This window comes from Suncus etruscus, chromosome 2 (assembly GCF_024139225.1).
Source record: "Suncus etruscus isolate mSunEtr1 chromosome 2, mSunEtr1.pri.cur, whole genome shotgun sequence".
Taxonomy (NCBI): domain Eukaryota; kingdom Metazoa; phylum Chordata; class Mammalia; order Eulipotyphla; family Soricidae; genus Suncus; species Suncus etruscus.
The window spans coordinates 132,930,708-132,957,495 of record NC_064849.1 but is presented as its reverse complement, the minus strand read 5'-3'; the positions used below and the strand labels follow the sequence as shown (position 1 = coordinate 132,957,495).

Here is a 26,788-nt window from a genome sequence, read left to right as displayed (position 1 = left end):
TGGAAAAAAAGAGAAAACATAGTAATCAAACTTTAATGATGAGGTCACCTCCTCAAAATAATCTTAATCACCTACATCATGTGCTTCAAACCTCTGCCTCAGTTCTGCTGGCATCAGTCAGGAGGATAGAAGAACTGACTGTGCTCAGCCAGCAGAAGTCCCAGACAAACTCAGCAAACAGAGGAAAGGAACTGGTAAGGAAGGAACAGGTTTTCATCTCCTGCAGAGGAGAAGGAAGTTTGAAGAGGACAAGGATAGTGCTGGTGCCTATCCTCAAAATCTCTTCTTGGAAACCTTAGTTCATAGCAGCCAAAAAGACCCATCCGCTCTTCTTTCCACACACCAGTCCCATGCGCATTCTCAACTCAGGACCTCAGCTCACATGAGCACTTGCCCTATGACACGTAAGCTGCTAAGTGCATGGCACTGTCCTCTTCTGTGCTGCTGATGCATCAGATAGGGCCCTGCTGTTTCACCGCTTTATTCTGCAGCAACGAAACTGGAGCTGAATGGTGATCAGCGACAAGACCAGGGCATTGAGCCTCCACGAAGCCATCTTGCCCACAGAAAGGTAGCTCATAGCTATGCAGTGATTTGTAAAAGGAATATTTCACAAATACCTCAGCTCCTTCTGAGAAGTAAATGATCAGAATCACAAAGAATGTCAGGGGTGAAATTGTGTTGAAAACTGATGAAAGGGGGCCGGGGAGATAGCACAGCGGTGTTTGCCTTGCAAGCAGCTGATCCAGGACCTAACATGGTTGGTTTGAATCCCGGCATCCCATATGGTCCTCTGTGCCTGCCATAAGCTATTTCTGAACAGATAGCTAGCAGTAACCCCTGAGCACCACTGGGAGTGGCCCAAAAACGGAAGGAAGGGAGGGAGGGAGGGAGGGAGGGAGGGAGGGAGGGAGGGAGGGAGGGAGGGAGGGAGGGAGGGAGGAAGGAAGGAAGGAAGGAAGGAAGGAAGGAAGGAAGGAAGGAAGGAAGGAAGGAAGGAAGGAAGAAGGAAGGAAGGAAGGAAGGAAGGAAGGAAGGAAGGAAGGAAGGAAGGAAGGAAGGAAGATGAGGGCCCGGAGAGATAGCACAGCGGCGTTTGCCTTGCAAGCAGCCAATCCAGGACCAAAGGTGGTTGGTTCGAATCCCAGTGTCCCATATGGTCCCCCCGTGCCTGCCAGGAGCTATTTCTGAGCAGACAGCCAGGAGTAACGCCTGAGCACCGCCGGGTGTGACCCAAAAACCAAAAAAAAAAAAAAAAAAAAAGAAAAGAAAAATGAGGAAAGGGAAAAAATCAAAGTAGGCAAAAATGAAATAACCAAGAGAAATATAAATACACTGAAAACAATGTGTAAGGCCTTTACAGACTCTACAGATAAACCCCAAACTTGGTTCGGTGCTTTCAATCTGCCAAAGGGGGGGAAAAAAAAAACAAAAGAACAAAAAACAACAGAGTATATCAAAGAACCTGAGTTATGGATTTATGTCAGATTTATGTCAGAAAGTCTTGTTGCCATAGAAATTATGATGAAAACAATGTATGGTTCAGCCATGCAGCTTGATCAAAGGACTTCTAAATGAGTCCGTTTTCTCCTCAACTGTTGCTTTACCCCCACCCTCTTTTCTGGCTTTACAAAATTTTGCACACATGATAGGAATGGCTCTAAGAAGGCTGCAAACTTCCATGTCTCTATTTCAGAATATGCTAAAAGTGAATGCAAATGGACATGAAGATCTGGGATGTTCTCCCTGCTCGTGGTAGGTCTCCTGTCCTCCCACAAGGTGAATGTGTACCAGACCCTCACCTGCCTTTCAACGTTTCTGAATCCTTGCTCTGCTATCTGCCTGCCTCTGCACCATGTCTATGCTTTTTGTGACAGCTAATCACTGACTTAAGAGCAGGCACCAGACAAGTCCACTAATTCACTGCCTTCTCTTGACTATTTCCATCATTGTTGGTGACGGACCAGTCACTGTACTTAAAACATTTACGATGTTGAAAATGCCTTCTTTACCCATACTGGATGGACATATGGGGTTGAATGGTATACTCAGGAAATTTATGACTGCCAGAGCCTCAAAACAGAAACTTTTTTAAGAAATGGGGTCTTTTCTTATACAATAAAGTTAAATGAGGGCACATGGTATTATAATCCATGTCTGGTTCTTAGAAGACGGAAAAAACAGATAATCAGCAAGATTGGCATGCAACCGCAGAGGCAGAGATGGGAGCGAGGCATCTAAAGGCCACGGAGATTTAAGGAGTGCCAGCCACAGCCGGAAGCTAGGAAGAGATGGAGTCCCTTAAAGCCTTTGGAAGCAGCATGATTCAGCAAACACCTTGATTTTGGACTTTGGCCTCCAGAACTAAGAGGATCAATTCCTACTGCCTTTTTTTTTTTTTTTTTTTTAACTGTTCTGTTTGGGGCCACATCAGGGGTTACTCCTGGTTCTGTGCTGAGGGGCCCATATGCAGTACAGTAGATCAAACTTAGGATAGACACATGCAAGGCAAGTGCCTTAACCCTTTTTACTATTTCTTGGGCCCTCAGTTCCTCTTATTTTAGCAAAGCAGTTTGCACTAAATTATCACAAATAGGACACTAATGTCATTGCTAAATACCTGACCCACAAAACAGTTATCAACTACCAAAAGTAGCCTTTTGATTTATAACTGGCTTTTTAACACATTTGGATATACCAAAAACCTGGAATCAAAACCTAAGTGCAGATCTTGTTTCTGCCTTTTCTTAACTGTGGGACCTGAGACTTAACTTTTCCAGACTTTAGCTTCCCCAGCTCTAAAATGGGGGTATTAGTAACAACCTCAGAAGGTTTTAATGAGTAAATCAGGCAATTGACCTAAAATGCCTACAACAGTGATTGGCACATACAACAATATATATGTAGATATAGTATACTATATTATGTATTTGTTGTGGGTATCACTGGAAGTTAAACAGAGAGGAAAAAATCCTCATGTTAGAATTATGCCTACAACACTCATCTGTCATGGCCCTGCACCCTCTCAACAAATTTAGACCTATGGGATGCATCTCCACAAGGTGAACAAAGTCACCATAAACAGGTATGAGATCTGTTAAAATAGTTTCCACTGAAGTAAAATTGTCCAAGTTTCAATAATTAAAAGGCTATTCTAAATAACCTGCTTTTTAAAAAAAAAAAAAATTAAACCAATCTTGGGAACACCACACTTAAGACCAGTTGAAAACTAATTTAAAGACAATAGCTTAGTCACATACAGTTAAGAATAGAGCTTCTTGATTCCACCAGCTTATCTCCAATCAAAAATGAGATAAACCCACAACCTTCAGAGAGCTCAGGCTACCTTGTCCTTAGCTAGGTAGAAGGAAACCAGAATGCCTTAAAGCCACTTTCTAAACCTAGACTTTATAGGCCCAGAAATAAAAATGGTCAACATTCATCCTTAGAAAGTTGTTTCCCTTTACTTTCTGTGAGTTCTAGCTTCTATATTATATGTATAGATATATATGTATATATATACATTATTATATTTACTATTCATATGTACTATACATAGATGCTACATTATATATGTATATACTATAATATGCTCCTACCCTTTTTAGCTCTGGCTAAGAATCACCATTCTACAGGTCTCAAGCTGCGAGTCACAATAATCAAACTGAAATGCAAGTCCAATGAAACAGCGGCTAACTCAGAAAATATACACAGTCCACAACTAATGGTGATAAAAACATGATGTCACTGAATCCTCCCAGCTAGACTGGTTCAAGCTGACAACTCTGGTATCTTCTCAGCCTCAGCCACAGCAGACAACAGCCACACCCAACATAAAAACATCCTGGCTCCAGGATGAACCTTATAAACTTCTGAGCCACCAAATCATTCCAGCTTTATAGTTAGCTCCTAGACCATGCAACCATGTATACGACACCTCCAAATTTCAAATACTGTTAGCCAGTAGAAAAAAAAATCTGATGGGAATGTTGCATAGACCATTAAATTCAATGAGCTTAAACAATAACACAGGTTCAAATAGCATCAACGAGGCCAATAAATCCTCAATGACTTTAGAAACACAATTGAGAATATAGCAATTATCACATTGAATTTTATTTACTCAACTTTGAGAATTCTATTTGTCTTTTGTTTGTTGTAGTAAACAATATGAAGTAAATTTGTGCTGTGATGGTAGGTGGGAAACTGTTAAATTGGTGGAAGGTTACACTGGTGGTGGGACTAGTGTTGGAAGATGTAATGCCCAAAACAACTGTATTGTGAACAACTTGGTAAATCATGGTGTTATAATTTTTTAAATCAACATATTCCATTCACACAGGATCTCCAGTATTTCCCTACTTGTCCTGTGCTATGTTCACCATTTCTTGAGAACCACCAAGTCACACTTCTAGAAGCCCAGTTCTGTAATCATGTGATCATTAATTCATTTTCTTTGTTCACTTCCCACCACATGTCTGAAATATTGTCATCTCTGAACTGTCTACAAGCAAGCTCCAGAGTTTTAGTGTACAAAATACAAAGAGTCCAATAATCCATGGTGTTGGGGAAAGAACATATAGAGAATTCTGATAAATCCAAACAGATACACATAATAAAAATAAAAAAAAATAAAATATAAAGAAAAAATCTGAATATATCAGAAAAAAAAAAAAAGCAGAGTCACATATCTTGGAACCCCAAAAGACTATCAGCAGATTTCTCCACAGGCAGTAAAGGCATAGGTAGCATGTTGTATACAAAATGCTGACAGGAAAACACCTCCAACTAAGGTTATTCAGGTTATCACTTAGATTAGAAGGAAGAATAAGACCTTTGCAAACAGCTAAAGAATTCACCAACATTAACCCAGTCCTCCAAGAACTACTTGAGGGATTTTTAGAAAAGAAATAGAAACCTACTTGGAAGTAGTAAGACACCTAAAATACATGACAAGTGGAAGAAGAGAAAAATAATAATGGGGGCCCTTTTTAAGTTTATTGATTCTTCATTATCTCCATTCTGTTATGTTTGGAAAATATTAAATTTCAAATACCCTATTTTTCAGTCCTAAAATTTGTATTTGATTCTTTTAAAATCGATCCTGTTTCTCTGTTGAATATCTTAGAAATACACATTATTTTATTTTGGGTAAGTTTTGGTAACTTGTAATTTTCAAGGATGAGATTCATTTCACCAAGATTTTGAATTTATGGTTGGAAGAGTTTCAATAATCCTTCTCATATTGAAGGGAGGAAGAGGAAAAGTACAATACCCTCCATTTTCATTTTTGACATTGATAACTTGTCTCATTTCTCCTTTTTTTTTCCTTTTAAAAACTTGTTACAGGCATTAGCAACTTTTGTTTGTTTGTTTGTTTATGGGTTTTGAGTCACACCCACTGTGGCTCAGTGGGTTATTCAGAGTTATACCTGGCTTTGCACTAAGAAATCACTTCTGGGGCTGGGCGGTGGCGCTAAAGGTAAGGTGCCTGCCTTGCCTGCGCTAGCCTTGGACAGACCGCGGTTCGATCCCCCGGTGTTCCATATGGTCCCCCAAGCCAGGAGCAACTTCTGAGCACATAGCCAGGAGTAACCCCTGAGCATTACCGGGTGTGGCCCAAAAACAAAAAAAAAAATCACTTCTGGAAGGCTTGGGGGACTGACTATCACTCCTGGGATGCTGGAGATCAAACCCAGGTCAGTCAAGTGCAAGGCAAATGTCCTCTGTGCTATCGCTCTGGCCCCTATCAACTTTACAGACTTTTAAAAAAAAATCTTCTCTAATCCATATAATTTTTTTTGTTGATTTCCGCTCTTAAATGTACTATTTAATTTTTCTTGGGGGATGAGGGGTGGGTCACGCCCAGCATGGGGTTACTCCTGGCTCTGCACTAAGAAATTACTCCTACCAGGCTCAGGGACCATATTGCATGCCAGGGATCAAACCTGGGTTCACCGTGCTCTAGCCCCCTATAAATGTTTAATAGTGCTCTCCCTTTGTTAGTTTTTTTTTTTTTTTGGGGGGGGGGGGAGTCACACTGGGCAGCGCTCAGGGGTTACTCCTGGCTCTACGCTCAGAAATCGATCCTGGCAGGCTCAGGGGACCATATGAGATGCCAGGATTCAAACCACTGTTCTGCATGCAAAGCAAGCACCCTACCTCCATGCTATCTCTCCTATCCCCCTTTTTTTAGAACTTAGATTATTGTTTTGAGGATTTTTATGATGTTTTTGTTTTGTTTTGGTTTGGTTTTTAAGACACACCTGCAGTCCTGGAAGGCTCAGAGGACCATATGGGGTGCCAGGAAGCAAACCTAAGTCAGCTCTGAACTCCAACCCTCCATTGCTTGAGCCCATACTTGGACGTTTTTTTAAACATAACAAGTTAATACTATCATGTCTCTTTAAAAGACATTTAGATATTTGAAAATATTTTCTAATTCTCCTTGGGAAAAAAAAATCCCTTTGATCCATGGAATGTAAGCTTTACATGTAGGAGGCCTGGGTTCCATCTCTGAAACAATCACATGATCACCTCACATACCCAGGAGTGACCCTCAAGAACAGAGCCAGGAGTAAGTTCCTAAGCAGCAATGGATGTTACCCCAAGACAGACAAACAAACAAAAAAAGATAGGACAAGAGAGAGTAAAAAGGGTTAAGATAATTGCCTTGAGGGGACAGAGATAGCACAGGCCTAGGGCATTTGCTTTGTATGCAAAGCATACAGGACAGGCAGGACAGACATTGGTTTGAATCCCAGCATCCCAAATGATCCCCTGAACCTGCCAATGAAAGGAAAGAGAGGGAGGGAGAGAGGGAAGGCGGAAGTAAGGAGGGAAGGAGGAAGGGAGGGAGGGAGGGAAGGAGGAAGGGAGGGAGGGAAGGAGGAAGGAAGGAAGGAAGGAAGGGAGGGAGGGAAGGAGGAAGGAATGAAGGAAGGAAGGAAGGAAGGAAGGAAGGAAGGAAGGAAGGAAGGAAGGAAGGAAGGAAGGAAGGAAGGAAGGAAGGAAGGAAGGAAGGAAGGAAGGAAGGAAGGAAGGAAGGAAACCACTATTCCAAATAATACCTCTGGGAACAATTCTAATGGACATCTGTGAAAACGAAAGGAAATTATAACCTGCACTGAACGTAAGTCTTTACTAGGCACCAACCACTTTATGTCCATCTAGTCATACAAGTCTGCTATTCTCATTATCCTAATATGCAGCTGAATAACATGAATAAGGAAGTTAAGACTTGGCTCAAGGCTACTCAGCTAGGAGTGGAAGAACTGAGATAAACTAAAATAATATCCTACATAAAAGGTCTATATACCAGGGGCCAGAGCAATAGTAAAACAGGGAAGATGCTTGCCTGCGTACAGCCAACCTGGCTTTGATCCCTGGCACTCCAGAGCCCACCAGGAGTAATTCCTAAGCATAGAACCAGGAGTAAACTTTGAGCATATCTGGATGTGGACCCAAAACCAAAATAATTAAAAGAAACTGAAATTATTTTTAAATAGAAAAGGGTCAGAGAGATAGTAAGGTGTAAAATACAGGGAATAAGGCTCTGGCCTAGTACACTGCTGACCCAGATTCAAATCCCAGCACCACATATAGTACCCCAGGTTCTGCTAGAAGTTATCCCTGTATTGCGAAATAAGTAAATAAACAAAATAAATAAAAAAATAAAAAAATTAAAGACCTTGAGCTCTACCCCCCAAAGATGCAAGCAGAACAACTGGAGAGGTGGTTTCCAGGTCATCAGCATTTACTTTGTAAAGCTGAAGACTTGAAAAGAACGCTGTAGGGGCTGGAGAGATGGCATGGAGGTAAGGCATTTGCCATGCATGCGGAAGGACAGTGGTTTGAATCCTGGCATCCCATATGGTCCCCTTTGCCTGTCAGGAGCAATTTCTGAGCGTAGAGCCAGGAGTAACTCCTGAGCACTGCTGGGTGTGACCCAAATATCAAAAAAAAAAAAAAGGAAAAGAACGCTGTAAACCAAGGTGTGGCAAGATGATGGTGTGGGTGTGTGACAGGGCCAAGACATAGATCACAAAGAAGTCTCACAAGGAACCCAGGAGGCTGGCCATGGTTTCCACCAGCAGCTCTAGTTGATCATCTCTCTCCTCCTATGATCCCCAACTGCCTGTGTTCCAAGCCTCCTTCACTTTATAAGCAAGGATTCTCAACTTTGTTTTGTTTTGTTTTGTTTTGGTTCCCTTCGAGAAGGGAAGAAGGGGGGGAGGGAGGAGGGGAGGGAGGGAGGGAGGGAGGGAGGGAGAGAGGGAGGGAGGGGAGGGGAGGGAGTAAAGAAGAGAGGGAGGGAAGGAGAAAGGGAGGGAGGGGCGAAGAAAGGGAGGGAGGGAAGGAGGAAGGGAAGGAAGAAGAAAGGGAAGGAGGAAAAGGGAGGGAGGAAGAGGAAGGAGGGAGAAGGAAGGAAGGAGGGAAAGAGGGAAGGAGGAAGGAAGGGAGGAAGGGAAGGAAAAAGAAAGGGAAAGAGGAAAGGGGAGGAAGAGGAAGGAGGGGGAAGAAAGAAAGGAAGGAAGGAGGAAAGGAGAGAGGGAAGGAGAGAGGAAAGGAGGAAAGGAAAGATGCATTTTCACTTCAAACATCACTCCCAAATCAGCCAATGTCACAAAATTAAAGAGGTCCTACCATTGAGAAAGAGATAAAGAGATCTCTGTCTTGTTTTCATTTTGTTTTGACCACACCTAGCTGGGTTTTTTTGGTTTTTTTTTTTTGTTTTGTTTTTTTGTTTGGGGGCCACAACTATCGGTGCTCAGGAGTTACTTCTGGATCAGCACTCAGAAATTGTTCCTGGCAGGCTCTGGGGACCATATGGGATGCTGGGATTTGAACCCAGGTCCATCCTGGGTCGGCCACATGCAAGGCAAAAGCCTTACCACTGTGCTATCTCTCCAGCCCCAAAGAAACTTTTTTATGATTACTTTATTTAAGCACCGTGTTTACCAAATCAGTGCATGTCTCCTGCCACCCATGTCCCCAGTTTTTCTCCCACTCTCTCCCCTGCCTGCCTCTTGCCAGACCTCTATCTTTCTCTCTCACTCTCACTTTCTCTCTCTCACATACACTTTTGACACTGTGATTTGTACTATTATTAATAAGGGATATGTATCACACATATCACTTTATCCCCCTTTAGCATCCCATTTTTTTTAAGTGATCAGTTCCAACTTTCATTGTCTTAGTTTCATTGTCTCTTCTCAACCATAACTTCACTGATTCACTATTTGTGGCAAGCTTCCTACCATGACCTAATCTCCCTGGTCCTTATCTCTACTGTTTCTGAATATTACCATGATACTATCTTTTATCTATCTTATTTCCCACAAATAAGTGAGATTATTCTGTCTCTCCCTCTCCCTCTGACTCATTTCACTGAGCATAATAATCTCCCTGTCCATCCATGTGTAAACAAATTTCATGACTTAATTTTTCCTAACAGCTGCATAATATTCCATTTTGTAAGTGCACCATAGTTTCTTTAGCCATTCAGCTGTTCTAGAGTACTTGGGTTGTTTCCAGTTTCTGGGTATCATAAGCAGTGCTGAGAAAAGCATAGGAATGTAAATGGCTTTTCTGCGTGGTGTTTTGGGTTCCTAGGGCATATCCCTAGGAGTGGTATTGCTGGATCACATGGGAGATCAATTTCTAGCTTTTTGAGAAATTTACATATTGTTTTCCCAAAAGGCTGGACCAATCTACATTCCCACCAGTACTGACTGAAAGTCCCTTTCTCCCCACATCAGTGCCAGTACTGGTTGTTCTTGTTCTTTGTGATGTGTGCCAGTCTGTGGTGTGATTTGATATCTCATTGTTGTTTTGATTCTCATCTGAAGGGAGAAACTTTTTCAGCACAGTTGCAACCACACCACATGGTGACTAAAATAAGCAGCAAAATTACCACTCAATGTGATCACACAATTATACATGAAACCTGTTTTAACAGTCATTTCCCAAATCTCACAATCCCTGTGGAGAAAAACAAACCTATTTTTCAGACACAAATGGAAGCTCAAGTCATATTTAATGCCATGTAGTCAGTGGTAACTCAAGTCCTTCCTCAATGCCAAGTGCTGACTTTGTCCTGCTCCTTTGGGACTCCTTGCGAACTCTGGGATGCTTTGCTCATATGTGCTTGAAGAAATATGTATATGTGCTTTGATTAGGAGGGCTAATAATGTGAGCCTACCTCATGCTCGGGGCTCCAACTCCCCTTGGCTTGTGGGCCCTCAGTACTGAGTCTTAATAAATATATCTGTATCATCTTCACTCTGTCCTCTGTTCTGTACTGTGACTGGCCACCTAATAGTTCCCCCCAATCTGAGTGACAAAGTCAATAAATGCATTCTCTAGCTGCAAGATACTCCAGTATCTTTGTCTTTCTCTTTTGGGTCACCTCTGGCGGTGCTCAAATGTTACTCCTGAGCTCAGAACTCAGAAATCACTCCTGGCAGCCACTGGGGACCATATGGAAACCTGGGAATCAAACTCAAGTTGGCTGCATGCAAAGCAAATGCCCTACCCTCTGTGCTATTGCTCTAGTCCCAGATACTGCAAAGTCTTACAAGATTCTAATCCCACTTGACTCTAAAGCATTTTATCTGCAGTCTCTGTGCAAACCCTACCATGCACACAGCAATCAGTATCACTTGTTGAATGCAAAAAATGTGGCAGCCTGCCTTTTGAGACAAGACAATGACCTATATTGACATGTCAGTAATCTTCATCTCTCATGGACAATACTACTTGATACTAATACTACTTCTCTTTTAGGAGAAATTGTGACCTTTCCAAAATCAACCTCCTTCACATTTTCTTTGATAGTGCCCAGCAGGGATTTTCTCTATCACTATTGCTCTCACTTCATCAGTTTGGCGTTTCCTTGATTTGGCAAGTATCTTAAAACTCTCTGAAAAGTTGTTTTTAGTCTCTCCCTTTCCTCCTTCTCTCTCTCTCTCTCTCTCTCTCTCTCTCTCTCTCTCTCTCTCTCTCTCTCTCTCTCTCTCTCTCTCTATCTATCTATCTCTCTTTCTCTCTCTCTCTCTCTCTCTCTCTCTCCTCTTTCTCTCTCACACACACACACACATATATATACACACACAAAGGAAAATCAGATATCCAACAAGACCTTTTTCCCAGGCTAGTTTTTCTTCGGACAGAGTTTGAGCAATGCTATAATCCAGAGCAATAAGGAGAATAAATATGTTTCCTAACTAAAAGACCTTATTTCGGAGCTGGAGCAATGACACAGCGGTAGGGTGTTTGCCTTGCACGTGGCTGACCCGGGACAAACCTCAGTTCTATCCCCCTAAGCACTCAGAAATTGCCCCTGGCTTGGGGGGGACCATATGGGACGCCGGGGGATCGAATCGCGGTCCTTCCTTGGCTAGTGCTTGCAAGGCAAACACCTTACCTCTAGCACCACCTCGCAGGTACCCCCCCCACTTTTTTTTTTTTTGTTTTTAAAGTTAATACAAGGTGAAAACAACTTCAAAGAGCAGTCTCAGGATCGAAGACTTGGTCCCCCAAGTCAGGAGCGATTTCTGAGTTCATAGCCAGGAGTAACCCCTGAGCATCACTGAGTTTGACCCATAAAACAAAAAAACAAAAACAAAAGGGCAGTCTCACCCTTGCCTGAAATCTCCTAAAAGGCAATCTTTGAAAAGATATTTGCATGGCTTTCCAGAGATAATCACAAGGATTCAAGTCAAGCATATCTTTCCTGGGCAGTAGTTAAGATCTGGTTTGTCCTACTTAACCAACAGAAGGGACATGTTGTCAGAGATGTTAAAACTTCTATATAAAGGGGCCAGAGTGATAACACAGCAGGTAGGAACTTGCCTTGGACCTGGGCTCAACCCCCAGCATCCCATATGGTCCCCCCAAGGTTGTAAGGAGTGATTTCTGAGCGCAGAGCCAGGAGTCACACACATCAAGAGTGCCACTGGGTGTGGCCCCCCAAAATAAGACTTCAACATAAAAATTCAAAAGTTTTATTTGTCAGAATCCACTTAATAAATATTAAAGTTAGTCTACACTAAAAAGGAATATTTAAACTCAACTTTTCAACCTGATGACTAATCCAAAAGAATAACAACAAATACACATAGGTGTATATATATATATGCAAATACATATGTTCTTTGTGTGTGTGTGTGTGTGTGTGTGTGTGTGTGTGTGTGTGGTCATACTTAGGGATGTTCAGGGACTATTTCTGGTTCTATGGTCAGGAGTGATCGACCCCTGGTAGTGCTCTAGAGAATTATATGTAGTATCAAGGACCAAACAGGGTTGACAGCATGCAAAACAAACATCTTACATTCTGTACTACCTCTCTGGTCCTGCCAATGATAAATATAACATGGAGAACAGGAAGAAAGCTGAGACTGTGCAGAGAGTTCATGGCAAAGCCAAAGAAAGGACTTTAGCCCTCATGTGAGCCCAGTTCTCATGGACAAATACATTTATTTGAAAATAATTTCTGGGGGCCGGAGAGATACCATGGAGGTAAGGCGTTTGCCTCTCATGCAAAAGGCCATCGGTTCGAATCCCGGCGTCCCATATGGTCCCCCGTGCTCGCCAGGAGCGACTTCTGAGCATGGAGCCAGGAGTAACTCCTGAGCACTGCCGGGTGAGACCCAAAAACCAAAAAAAAAAAAAAAAGAAAAAAAGAAAATAATTTCTGGAGGCAGTATAAGGTTTAAGGCGCTTGCTTGCATGAGTCAATCCCAGCTCAAATCCTGAAACTACATATGGACCCTGATCCCTTAGCACAGAACCAGGAGTAAGCACTGAGCACCTCTGTGTATGGCCCCCAAACAAAATAAAATTTGAAAGTATTAAGTAATTAATAGATTAGAATAAGAACAAGATTAGAATAAGAACAAGGCCCGGAGAGATAGCACAGCACTGTTTGCCTTGCAAGCAGCCGATCCAGGACCTAAGGTGGTTGGTTCGAATCCCGGTGTCCCATATGGTCCCCCGTGCCTGCCAGGAGCTATTTCTGAGCAGACAGCCAGGAGTAACCCCTGAGCACCACCGGGTGTGGCCCAAAAAAAAAAAAAAAAAAAGAAAAAAAAAAAAAGAAAAGAAAAAAAAAATAAGAACAAGTTTATATTTCAAATCACTCTGCATCAACCATTTATGGAACTTCCTGGAGTTCAATATGAGTGAAGCTCTAAGAAGCTCTCTTCTGGATCTTGGGTGTGGGGGGAACACAGTTTAGCTGGTTTGGGGCAGCACTCATTCTAGAAGGCGGTCTACCTAATTCACATCGTGCCAAGCCCCTTCTCAACTCTGGGAAAACTGCTGGGTCAGTCACATTGAGAACTCAAAAGAAATCAGGTAGGAACCACTGTGGTGGACCTGAGCCGAAAGCTCACTTTCTGGGAAACTGAAGATTAAAGAGTGTATATGAAACTCCCTGATTTTCAAAGATAGTAGAAAGAATAATCTAGATGAAGAACAGCCCAGATACTCTCTTTGTCTTTTGGGTCACACCCTGCTGTGCTCCAGGTTTATTCCTGACTCTATCTCAGGGATCACTCCTGGCAGGTTCAGGGACCATATGGAGTACCGGGGATCGAACCCAGGTTGGTCAAGGGCAAGAAAAATGCCTTCCCTGTTTTACCATCCCTCTGGCACCAGAACCTCTATTTCTCATGTCTCCAACTTCCCAAATTATTCTAGTAAGTTGAATTTCACAAAGCTCAGGAACATCAAATTTCACTAAATTGCAAGAGGCACTGCACATGATGGACACCCAGTGTTCTTCATCTTCCTCACCTTTCTAAACCCCATAGCACACAAAGGTTGACTGACCCTGGATCAAACAGTCTGAGCCAAGCAAAAAGATTACATGTATTTCAAGTAACTTCTGGTCTTAAAAGCACTGTGAGCCTAGGGATTTCAAGGCAGCAACAGAAATACTCAATTTACCATAAAAGCCAAAATGAAGATATCAAAATGCTTAGAAAATATTTTGTTCAGGTATGCTATCCATGGCTCCAAACTCACTTTTTTTTTTTTTTTTTTGAATAAGAAAGGTTTATTGAGAAGCTGCAAGTTAGGTGCCCTCTTCCTTGGCGATTGGGTCCTTCTTGAGTGGTCCCATGAAAGCTTTCTTCTCCTCCATTGTCTGGAAGCAGCCATGGCCAAACTTGGAGGTGGTATCGATGAACTTGAGGTCAATCTTCGCCAGGGCCCGGCACTTGGTGCAGCGTCAGAACTTGCTTTTTGGTCCCCACCACGCAGCCTTTCAGCATAAGGAAGTCGTTGGTCACTTCCCCGTAGTGGACAAAGCCGCCCAGAAGGTTGATGCTCTTGTCGGACAGATCATAGTCAGTGGACGAGTTGTTTTTGATCGACTTGCCATCCTTGATAAGGTAGCCCTGGCCGATCTTGTAAATCTTGTTGATCTCGGTGTGGTGGTGCCCAGCCCTAGCCACGGAGAAGACCATGCGGGCAGAATGCCAGGCTCTGATATAGGCCACCTTCCGCAGCCCACGATGGATCTTGTGGGGCAGCTTCTTGGTGTGCCAGCGGCTGGTGACCCCTTTGTAGCCTTTGCCCTTGGTCACCCTGATGACGTCGATCATCTCGTCCTGGCCAAACACCTGGTTCAGGGGGACCTGCTGCTCCAGCCGCTCGCGGGTCCAGTCCAGCTTCTCAGCCACGGTGCCACCATTCACCTGAATCTCCATCAGGTGTGCCTTCTTCTGGCGCAGGGGCAGCAGGTGCATCTGCGTGTGAGCGATGACCCAGATGACCTGGCAGTACTTCTTCATGCTGGCCAGGTCCTTCCCCAGCTGCCGCTTGCTGTCTTCATCCTGCCACTTCTTAACAGTACTTGGTGAAAGCTTTCTTCTTAGACTTATGCCAATTCTTGTAGAAGCGCCTCTTGCACTCGTCACTGATGTGCTCCTCAAAGATGGTCTTGAAGGTGCGGAGGCCTCGCCGGGTCTCCACGTAGCCCATGATGTCCACCACCACCATGGGTGAGGTCTCCACGTTCGTCACGGCCTCTACCACCTCCTCCTTGTTCACCTTGGATCCAGGCCTGTCAACCTCCCGAACAATGTGGGTCATGCCCGCCTTGTAGCTCAGGAAGGCTGTGAGGTACACGGACTTGGAGGGGTCATCCTTGGGGAAACTCTTCACCTTGCCCCGGTGCCGGCTGCTATGCTTCCGAGGCAAGAAGCCCAGGGAGCCATGGCGGGGCGCTAAGAACTTCCTGTGAGACATCACTCTGGATGAAGCTGCCAACAGAGCAAACTCACTTTTCTAAGATAACAAATTATGTGGCGTAAACATCCACCCAGCCATTGCCCCCACTCTTTGGGAGGTAGTCCACAAAAGAACAGGACAACCTTTTTTAAAGGTTATATAAACAATGCTTAGTTTGAACTCCACCCATACTAAGATTAACTTCATTTCCATATAGATAACTACCAAAGGATCCCAAGAGTATATGCTTTCAAGAGACATGGGAGGCAGGATTTTGCATCCACTGCTACAAGAAGAGGGCAAAAGGTAGGGGTTAATAGGGATAATTGTACCCTAACACCCCCAATTCAAGAGCTGACTCCACCAACTCAGAGCATGAGAACCCACAAATTAAATAACTTCACCCTCTAAACATGAGCTTTCCCACCTGTTTTTTACAGTTGAGGAAAACAAGAGCCAAAAAAAAAAAAAAAAATGAATGTAACCTACCTCAGCTCCACAGAACCTGAGAGCAAATCTATCAACATTAAATATTTGCCTGGTACTTGAAAGTTGTTGAGATTATCATTAATTTGACGACAACAGAAACAAGTCCCTAATTTAGACAAACAGCGCAGACACTTGAACACACCTGTAATAACAGCCACTATTCTGAGTTCTTCACTAGGGCCAGGGTATAAGGGACAAATAAACCCACAGCTTTCCTCAATGTGGGCCTGAGCTGGTGTCACTTAGCCACTCAGATAACATTTGTTAACATATCCAGTGGGGCTAAGATGTAGGAATGAATCAAAATCATAACAAGTGGTAAGGAGGCAAAAGATGGAGAGAGGGTCATCTTTACAGGTTTATTGTCCAGGACCTTATCCCTAAAAGGACTGGTGCCAGAGGCCAAAGCAATAGTATAGGTAGGGCGCTTACCTTGAATGTAGCTGACCCAGGTTCAATCCCCTGGCATCCCATATGATCTCCTTAGCACTGTCAGGAGTAATTCTGAGTGCAGAGCTAGGAGTAACCCCTGAGCACTTCCAAGTATGACCCTCACACAAACAAAAAGTAAAAGGAGGATACACCCAGTCCACTGGCTCCTTCAAACCATCACCACTGTCGGAAAACCTCAGGAGCTGACCTCATGTAATCCCTAGATCAGTGGTGATTTGAAACTTTTCCCATTCTTGCTTGTCTCCCTGGAAGGGAGGGAAAGAAAAAAAAAAAACACCTTAGAGCTAGCCAAAATAAATCCTATTAAAAAACACACACACAAAAACAAGAACTTGCCTAGAAACCAATGCCTGGGGGTGTATGTATGTGTGCTCACAGCCCACACATCAGCATGTTCATCCCACATACCAGGTGTCTCGCTCACTTGGCAATACCTGTGGGTACTGTGAGGCAGAAAAGTGGGCACAGAGCAAAGCAACAGCAGGTCCAGGAGGGCCCACTCACCCAAGGACTTTGCCTTTTCAGCAAGGTGTATGAGTGTGGAAGATGCTGCTTCTGTAGTTGCACCAGGGACTGCACCCCAAAACTATGTTATCAACTGGTATCAGGGCAGTCAGTTGTGTGAGGAAGGGAAAGGAAAACCAGCAGGAGGCCAATCCAATCAGAAGCCTTCCAGTGACTTGGAAACACACCATTAGGCATCTGCACTCAAAATGCAGGTAGTGGTCATCTGAGGGCACAAAGGTAATCTTAACCTTAACTAAAGTTAAGCCATGAAGAGGATGAAAAACTGTGATGTCAGGAAAAAAAAACCACCTTCTTGACCCGTGTTTTTCAACCTTTCTCCCCTTCTGTGGTCCATTCCAACTCTGTTTCCCTCCTGTGGCTCCTTGTTCTTGTCTCATGTTATGGCCCAACTATTGGCAAAAATTTCACCTAGGACCCCCTAGGAATGACATCCTGGCATTCCAGAGGACATATGACCTTGATCTGGGAAATGATGCTCTAAATAATTTAGTTTTCCTTTGTCATTTACAAACAGGTTTTATAAATATGTGTTTATATGTATATGTATATATATGTATATATATATATATATAAAATATCCTTCATAGCTGCCCCTCCTGTCCACAGCAAATATATCAGAAAGTCTGCCAGTACTTCCTCTAACCTTTCCCAAGGTCATGTTCATCACCAACTTGAAGTCTCCCTTCTTCCCATTCAAATCCCTTACTCTCTGGCAACTCAAAGTAGTTACATAATATACAGTTATTTTTTATCTTCCAGTCTCTTGTAAGCTGCAAATCAGTTCCTTTCTCTTCATCCATAATGTGCTTTACATATTAGGTGCTCAATTATCAAAACTGTAATTTGCTTAACACAGTGTGCCAAGCATAACAACCATCTTTATAGGAACAAAAGATACTGCCCTCTAAGACACTCAGTCAATGAACAAGTCAGGATTGAAATCCACAGCTACTCAAAGCATATGCTCTTTCAGCCACACTGGAGGAAACAGCAAATAGAAGTCAAGTAAAATACGGCTCACTGGTCAGTCATAACCCCACTATGCACAGCCTTCTGTCTAAGTTCTCATTCACCCCAGATAGTCAAGGCATGGTCAGAACACGTAATAGTGTTTTATAAAATAACCGATTTGGAATAATTGGAGCATGCCACTGTATTATTATAGAAAATGCCTTTCTTTTATTTAATGCTTTACAGCAAAATGGGCTGTTTTTATATATCTATAAAACCCTCTCACGAAGCCTAGCTGTACTCGGTAAAAAGACCATGTGTCAACTGAGCCTTGCTGATCTAGGTTTGAGAATTCCAGTTGCCTTTGTGTTGTAACAAACAATATGAAGTAAATTTGTTTATGCCTGCAAGGACGCAGGTGGGAAATGGGTACAATGGGGAAGGGAAGTCCACACTGGTGGTGGGATTGTTGTTTGAACATGTAATGCCTAAAATGACTGTATTATAAACAACTTTGTAAATCTTGGTGTTACAATAAACATTTTTTTGTTTGTTTTAAAACCATGTATTTTCTGTACTTTTCTTTAGGGAGAGAAAACGCAACCATATAGAATGCTTTGTATAACTTCTAAGAACAGCTAGCTTTCCAAGTGCCAACAATTAAGGGAAAGGTCCTGGAATAGAGAGAAATATGGGACCACTGACTCCACAGAGGCAAACTAGCAATAGCAGGTGAGAAACAGCTCTCAAGCTCTCTCTGCACTGGGAGTTATACTTAACTGTATGGCCTAGACAATATTTGTGAAACAGAGAAACTGCTGCTCTTACCCCAAAAAGGTACTAATGAGCAAATAATGAAAATAGTACAGGGAAAGCTCCCATGCTTGGCAGAGTCACAATTTGTTTTTGCTTTGGGGCTATACACAGCAGTGCTCAGGGACTATTCCTGGCTGTGCTCAGGAGTGACCCCTGGCAGTGCTAATGGGATCATATGTACCAGGTACCAGGGATTCATACCAGGGTAGGAACCAGGACAGCTGTAAGCAAGGCAAGTGTTCTACTTTTGCTTCCTGTACTATCTCTTTGGCCCTTAATTCATGAATAAGCCTATACCCCAGATTGAACTGCGTCCCATCTAGGAATCAGACATCAGATCAGAAGTTGAAAGGCCTTACTTTTTCATTTCCAAGACTTGGTAAACATTAGATATGTTCATTTATTAACCTATTAAATAAAATCAATTGGTAGCAGAGAAATAGTGTATGGGTTAAGGCTCTTGCCTTATATACAGCTGGTACTGTTTAACTCAAATACCAATACAGGGTTCCACAAGCACATCTAAGAGTGACCCCTGAGCAGAGTCATGTTAAACCCTGAATACTGCCCAATTAGGCCCAAAAAACAAATAAGTAAATAAAATCAATGGTTAGAAAGTTCATAAAGAAATTAGACACACTCAGTATTATAATCTCTCCCTAACAAGTCATTTTGGCTAACAGCATGTGTAATTAAAGTTTAAAACCATACTAAAATGACACTTTAGCTGTTGACCTTAAAGATTCTTTTGAAAAGTTCAATGGAAACATTTGCATGTGAAGGAGGAGCCTGCATTTTGTCTATAAAAGACATCATTGCAGGCACCACACAGATCTGGAATCTTCTCCAGCTCTAAAGAAATCACTGAAGCCAAAGAAATATTGCAATAGCTTGGAGCATCTGCCTAACAAGCCTATGGAAAAGAGTTCAAAGCCCCCATGCTCCTCAGGCAGGAAGGGTAGTCTCAAGAGCCTGTTATGAGCCTGGCAGCAACACTTTCCCTGGCACAGCAAGTCATTTCTGGCTGCTCTAAAATCAGGTGTGTGTATGTGAACACCAAAGAAAAAAGAAAGGCGTGGGGGCAGAAAAGATAGCATGGAGGTAGGATGTTTGCCTTGCATGCAGAAGGACAGTGGTTTGAATCCTGACATTCCATATGGTTTTCCGAGCCTTCCAAGAGCAATTTTTGAGTGTAGAGCCAGGAGTAACCCCTGAGTGCTGCTGGGTGTGATGCCCCCCCCCAAAAAAAAAGAAAGAAAGAAAGAAAGGAGTAAGAGTGTGTGCAAACCCCTTTACTGTAAACACTGCAATTGGATAAGCACCAGGGCTAGATGTGTGTTGCAAATCAACCCCTGAAGAGGTTGACTGATGGAGGGATGGAGGATGAGGTCTTTCCCCTCCAGCTCGAAGCACGCATCTGCCATCCTGTCCAGCTGATGGTTCTGAGGTGAAACGGCGGGTGAACAGCTCGCAGACAGTCAGGCTTGTGGAAATATTAGCTTTATTCGGTGGATAAGACTGAAGTCCAAAGACTCAGCATAAGTTCCAGCCAAAAGCCTCTCACCTCCCAGACCCTTGTTTTTATCCCCCAGAATCAGGTACCACCCAATGGTGGGATCAGATACCACCCAATAGTGGAAGCAGAATCAGGTACCACCCTAGGGTGGGGGCAGAATGCCAGGTCACACCCTAGGGTAGGGCACAATCACCGATCAGGGTAGGGTCAGTAACATAATAATCCCCTAAATTTTTTACATACACAACAGATGTGTAACCCCTGGCAAGCACTTGTATGAACATTGTAGTGACCCTAAAGGAGCAGCAAAAAACATAACTGAGTCCTTCAACTAAAGTGTGTTGCCCTGGTGAGCATATGTGCCAGTACCTTAACTGTAGAAGGGCATACTTCAGGGAATACAGCAGCCAGTATGCAAGCATCACAAACTGGTGTACAACGCCCAGCAAGTACCACAGTCAGGCTTATGTTGACCCCTGCTCCTCACAGGCACAGCCACAAAGGGGAGGGAAGAGGAATAAAAACTTTAAACAATAAAATGGACCAGAGCAAAAGTACAACAGGAAGGGTGCTTGATCCCCAGCACCCCATATGATCCCCAGAGCTTGCCAAGAGTGAACCCGAATTGCAGAGTCAGGAGTTAGCCCTGAGCAGTGCCTACTGTGGCCTAAAAATAAAACTAAAAAAACTTTAAACAATAAAAGAAGAGTCCAAAAAGCACAAATCTAATACTTGCTTTACATGCTGCTGACCCTGATTTGAGTCCCCAGTATCTCATATGACCCCCTCAAGCACCAACAAGGAATATTCCAGAGCAGCGACCCAGAAATAATCTCTGAGGACTGTGGGGTGTGGTCCCAAAACAAAACAAAGATACAGTGCTAGAGTCAAGCTAGCTTGCAGGTGTATGCAATCCTGCATTACCTACCTGACTCTTAACCACTTCTAGATTTATTATATTAGATTAATTCTAGGAAAGGAATCAGAGGACTAGTGCTATTGCCCTCCCCAATATTCCAGTTATGAGTCAAGGGGGTAAAAAAGCTCACCATGCCAACAGAATATCCAAAAACACAAAGTACCAGCTAGAACCTTCCTCCAACCCACCATCCCAATATACACAACTGGACAAACTTTGCTCCTTTTGCGAGCAGGAATGGGGAGGAGAAAAAGAGAGTTGGGTCACATCCAGAGATGCTCAAGGGGTATTCCTGGCACTGTGCTCAAAAGTGACTCTGATATATATGGTATCAGATGTTTGAATCAGGGTTGGCAGAATGCAAGGGAAGTATTTTACTAGAAACCCTGTACTACCTCCACCCCTCGCTGCTCTTTTGAAAATAACAGTTTTACTATATTTCTCCTGAAAGAAACATTGCAGATAAAGCTAGAAAAATAGTGCAGAAGGTGGTAGACCTGAGTACTACTGGGAGTGGCAAAAAAAAAAAAGGCAGTTTGCAGAGGCTAGAAAAACCACAATCCTCACCACAAGAATTGAGTGCTGAGAGGAGATAAAGTGATAGGCATGATACCCCCCAGTAACAATATTGCAAACCACAGTGTCTAAAGGGAAAAGAGAAAGAGAAAGAGAGAGAACAAAAAATGTCTGTAGGGAGGAATGCATAAGGAAAACTGGGAAGATTGGTAATGGGAAATGTTCACTGGTGAAGGGTGTTGTACATTGCATGACTGAAACTCAATCATGAACAATTTTTATCTGTAGGAAAAAAAACAAAGATATGAACAAGTTTGTAACCACAATGTTTAAATTTAAAAAAAAAGAATGATTTACAAATTCACATAGTAGGCATTTAAATTAAACTTTGAGTAAATAAGGCAAAATGTTGTCACAAAGCCTCTTCTGTTATTACTGGGTTTTTTTCTTTTTCCAAATAAATGGAAACAAACTTTTTTTTGGAGGGAGAGTGTACAGGGCATATATTAGCAAAGCTTGAAGGATCATGCAGTGCTGAGGAGCAAACCTAGTCCGCCTGCATATAAAACATGTGATCCAGTCCATTAAAAACAACCTTAACTGATCATGATGGCAACGTTTTCAAAATTACTTTGGCAAACATGTCAGAGTTCATTACAACAGCACAAAAGTGCTTTGCAAATCATATCTAAGCCTCAATGTCATTTAAATTTGGTTTTGAGTGTAGAAAGTTTCTGGTTATTGCATTAGTGAGCTGGTCATGAATGTCAGCTTGGGTCTATTGTAATATTACATGCAATAACTTCACGGGTTGCAGGAAGATGTGGCTGTCTCAGAAGCAGCAGGGTTGAACAGAAAGTGGTCCATTTGATTTGCCTCTTTCAATCTGATTTTCATTCAGTGCTAGAATGTGCAAATCAAAAGACTGGCGTGAGCTCTCAGGTCAGAAATCTGAGCAGGGAGCCATCCTGGAGAACTCATTGAGAAATCCCTGAAGCACAACTTAGAGTACCTGGGATTTCACAGACATACTCAACTTAGTGGAGGAGAGACATCCTATCCTGAGCTGAGCTCGTCTGAACAAGTAAATGACAGTTCAGTGACGGGGGAGAGATGACAGAATAGAAGACCAACCTAAAACAGCTTCTTTATTCAAGCTACTACACAGTTGTTTTGGTTTGGGACCACACTGTTGAAGGGGTTTGGGGAAGGGGTGCTGAGGGCATGACAGTACCAGTGATAGTGCTCTCTCCAGTTATAAGCAGTTTTTTTAACCAAGTCCCAAGTATCTCTGGCAGAAAATATATGGGTAGAATATACATAACTAGAAGTAAAATTACAATGTACAGGGAATATACTATGACTTTATTTTTAAATGCCAGGAATAAGGCCTGCATGGTATAGTTTGTGGTTTTGTTAAACCTGTACTTACCAAGCCAACAGACAACAACATGGCTCGTAATGCCAGTGAAGACAATCCTGCATTACCTCCCTGGCCTTCCGCTTGCAGCCTCTTTTTCTATCCTGTGTTGACGGAAGACCCAGCAAGCCAAAACCACCAGGAATAATATATCCCAACACATTATATCATCCCTTTTGCATGGAGAGTCAGGGTTCCACTGTACCTCTTAATATGAAGATACATTTGTGAACTACCATTAAAAAATTAAGCCTATACCATTTGCGAGCCCATTATCAGAATGAAATAAAAATATTCATTTGAAGGACATTAATATTCTACTTAAGAATCAGTATTTTATGGGCCAGAGAGATAGTAGAGCAAATAAAGTGCTTGCCTTGCACATGACTGGCTCAGGTTTAATCCCCTATACCACATAAAGTCTCCAAGTAACCACAAGGAGTCCTCTCAGAACACAGGGTCTGGAATAAAATTTGAGCACCATCATTGTGGCCCCCCAGTCCAAAATAATGATAATCATTATGGAAGCCGAAGAGATAGCACAGCAGTAGGGCATTTGTCTTGCATGCAGAGGACAGTGGTTTGAATCCCGGCATCCCATATGGTCCTTAAAGCCTGCCGCAATTTCTTAGTGTAGAGCCAGGAGTAGCCCCTAAGTGCTGCCAGGTGTGACCCAAAAACCAAAATAATCATCATCATCATCATCAGTTTTGAGATTGCATCAAGTCTAGAAACTAACACTTATTTTCCATTTTATTATATTAAGACTTTCATGAATGCCAGCACTTCATGACCTGAGAGAAGGAAAGACGGATGGATTCCATCAAGCTATTCCCACACCTCATTACACCAGACTGAGAAAAGTTGGACAAATAATCTCCGGAAAAGTGATTGCATGCACTGAGTGTTTTTCACACTTGCAGGCTCTGAATCTCCAATCTCTGTTTGTGAACTATCACCTATGCTAAAACCACAACAGCCACCAATAAAATCCCATAGTACCAAAGTTTCACATTCAGAGACACTAGAAATGCTGTATGAACGCTGCATACACACTGCATGTAATGCACACTGACCTAGTGAGGGCTGCACACCTAACAGTTCATGACAGAGTGTTGCTCAACAGGAAAGTCCTTGCCTTGCATATGTGAAGCCCCAGCTTCCAGCCCTACTACTACTGCAAAACAAATCAATAGAACATACCATCAAACCAATTTTTATTTGGGTTCTTTGTTTTTCATGTTGGAGTCAAGCCCAGGGTCTCATACATACCAGGCAGTAGTACTCTTCCACTGACCCAAATGCCTAGCCTAAAAAATAATTTGGAGGACCTGGACTGATAGTACAACAATTAGGATACTACAGTGGGTAGGATAGTACAAAGCTTAACTTGCATGTGGCCAACCCAGTTTTGATCCCTGGCAATATATGGTGCCCCGAGATTCCCAGAAATGATTCCCTGAAAGCAGTCAGGAGTAAGCCCTGAGCACCACCATGGGTGACCATCTCCCTACCCCAAACACCAACCACTATTTGAGGAAGGAGCCTCCAAGTGGTACACAGGAGGACCAGGGGCCCTTCTTAGCAGTCCTCAGCCAAGAGGGCCAATTAGGGGATGGGGGAAAGGATACTGCTTGAACTTGCTTGCTGGAACTCTACCATCTCTCTGGCCCCACAAAAGACATGTATAGGAGCTGGGGAGATAACTAAAGTGGTCGAGCATGTGTCTCACATGTGCAAGGTCCTAAATTCAATGCCCAGAACCTCCCCACACAGCTAGAAGTGACCCTTATAATAAAAAAAAAAAAATACAACCAAAGTTTACATGTCTATTCAAGTAGTTTCCAAACCCAATAGTCCTCTTCTAATTAGGCACCGTCCTGGGGAATCTGTCACATCAAGGACTTTAATGATCAGCCTGAAGCTGACAGAACACACTCTGAGTGGGCGCACACAGCTCTCCTACAACTCCAGGAGTCCAGCTATCTATGAAGTGCCCAGCCACCACGGAGAGCCACAAAGCTCAAAGTGGATTAAATGCCCAACCAGGGCCCAAAGGCCATACCTAACCCCTGGAGTAGCAAGGGTCACTTCCCATTTGACACATCATTCCAAGAGGAGTGAGGAGAAAGGGTAGAGGACTGGACCACAAGTTTCCCTACCACATACACACCAATAAACACGGCTATGACCCCCTCCCGGCAACCCTGAACCACACCCCCTACTGCCGGGCTTCCCCACCTTCACCCAAACCTGGTGGTACCTTTGCACCAAGGCCAGTCTGAGCAAACCATTAACCTGGGCTTCTCGGCCCAGCCCTTGGGTTCACTGACAGGGCGAACCCCAAAGAGCGAGCGAGCGAGGGGAGGGAGCGCCAACTTTCTGTTTGTTTTAAAGGAAACACTTCCTGGCGCTCGGTTTCATCAAGACTGAACTCTGCACACCAGGCCACGTGGTGGGTGGGTTCTAATCGCGCTCCGTCCACTCTCGGGTCCGAAGCAAACCTTGCACCCAGGGCCAACCCCGAGGTAATCGACACCATCTCGCTCCACCGAGTCACGCGGGCTTCTGGCCGATCGAATCCCGAGCCCGGATCTCCAACCCGGGCGCTCAGCCGGCTCTTTCTGCCACGGGGCGCTGGGCCTCCGGAGGCGAGGCGCCTACCTCAGGGCTGCCCCGGGAAGAGACAGCTCACACCTGGGGCCCGATCCGGCTCCCTCCGGCCTCCGGGCGGGCCAGGTGAAGCCGACTGAGCCGAAGCGAGGCGCCTGGCCACCTGGCTTGCAATGCAAAGAAATGCCCACCTGTAGCCGCGGCAAAACTTTTCCAAATCCTGGCGCCCCTCACGCCACTCCCCCGGCTCTAGCGGGGAGCTCCGCGGGCTCTTCACCTACCTTGACACCCCGAAACCCTAAACCCGGGTCGTTCCCAGAGCGCAGCTCCCGGGAGGCCGGTGCACCCCGCTGAGCGAGCTGAGTGCAGTGGCCAGTCTGGGGGACTTAGGAATTTACGGTGAAAAGATAGGGGGGAAGGAAGGAAGGAAGGAAGGAAGGAAGGAAGGAAGGAAGGAAGGAAGGAAGGAAGGAAGGAAGGAAGGAAGGAAGGAAGGAAGGAAGGCGAACCCTTCCTCAGCAACAACAGCCCCCCAAACTTCGTCAGCCACACGGGCACGGCTAGCAGCTGCCCTCCTCCGGCTCCCTGGGCAGAATTCTCTACAGGGGGGGGATTCAGAGATGGGGTTCCTTAGAGAGGGGGTTCCTTAGAGAAGGGGTTCCTCAGAGAGGGGGGTCCTTAGAAAGGGGGTTCCTCAAAAAAGGATCCTCAGAGATGGGGTTCCCCAGAGAGGGGTTCCTCAGAGATGGGATTCCTTAGAGTTTGGGTTCCTTAGAGTTTGGGTTCCTTAGAGAGGGGGTTCCTCAGAAAGGGGGTTCTCCAGAGATGGGATTCCTTAGAGATGGGGTTCCCTAGAGTTTGAGTTCCTTAGAGAGGGGGTTCCTCAGAGATGGGGTTCCTTAGAGAGAGGGGGTCCCTCAGATAGGGGATTCCTTGTAGAGGGGGGTCCTCAGAGAGGGAGTTCTCCAGGAAGGGGGGTTCCTTAGAGAGCGGCTTCCGCAGACCAGGGGTTCCTCCGAGAGGGGATTCCTCAGAGATCGGGGGTCTCCTGGGAGAGGGCGCGGACTTACAGCCATAGCGGGGTCTCTGCAGGGACGGCTGCTCCTCGTGGGGCATCCTGCGAGAGTCCGGGGGCCCACCTGGGGCGGCGCGCCCCCCGCGGCTGCCTTCGCTGGCCAGGCTCGCCAGTTCCCGCGCCCCCCGAAAAGGCGCGCACGACTCCGGCTGGTCTCGCGGTCCTCCTCCGGCCGCCCCGAGCTAGAGGCGACCCGTCGGGGGCTCCCCTCGAGCTCCCGCCGCCGCCGCGCGCTGACACCCGAGCGGGAGC

The 26,788-nt window shown here is 44.3% G+C and overlaps 2 protein-coding genes across 2 annotated transcripts in view; both read right to left on the bottom strand.

Annotated features, from left to right (window-relative positions):
• IQGAP2 (IQ motif containing GTPase activating protein 2) overlaps window positions 1-26,760 on the bottom strand; it is a 292,564-nt gene extending 265,804 nt beyond the window's left edge. The window contains 1 exon segment of the mRNA XM_049766526.1: window positions 26,532-26,760. Within this exon segment, the coding sequence (XP_049622483.1) occupies window positions 26,532-26,577 (46 nt within the window). The 5' untranslated portion in view covers window positions 26,578-26,760.
• LOC125997932 (60S ribosomal protein L3-like) lies at window positions 14,032-15,269 on the bottom strand. The gene is given in 3 exon segments (XM_049766116.1): window positions 14,032-14,222; window positions 14,224-14,855; window positions 14,857-15,269. Coding segments are annotated over 3 exon segments (1,176 nt in total). The 5' UTR covers window positions 15,259-15,269; the 3' UTR covers window positions 14,032-14,080.
• Window positions 26,761-26,788: the final 28 nt, after the last annotated feature.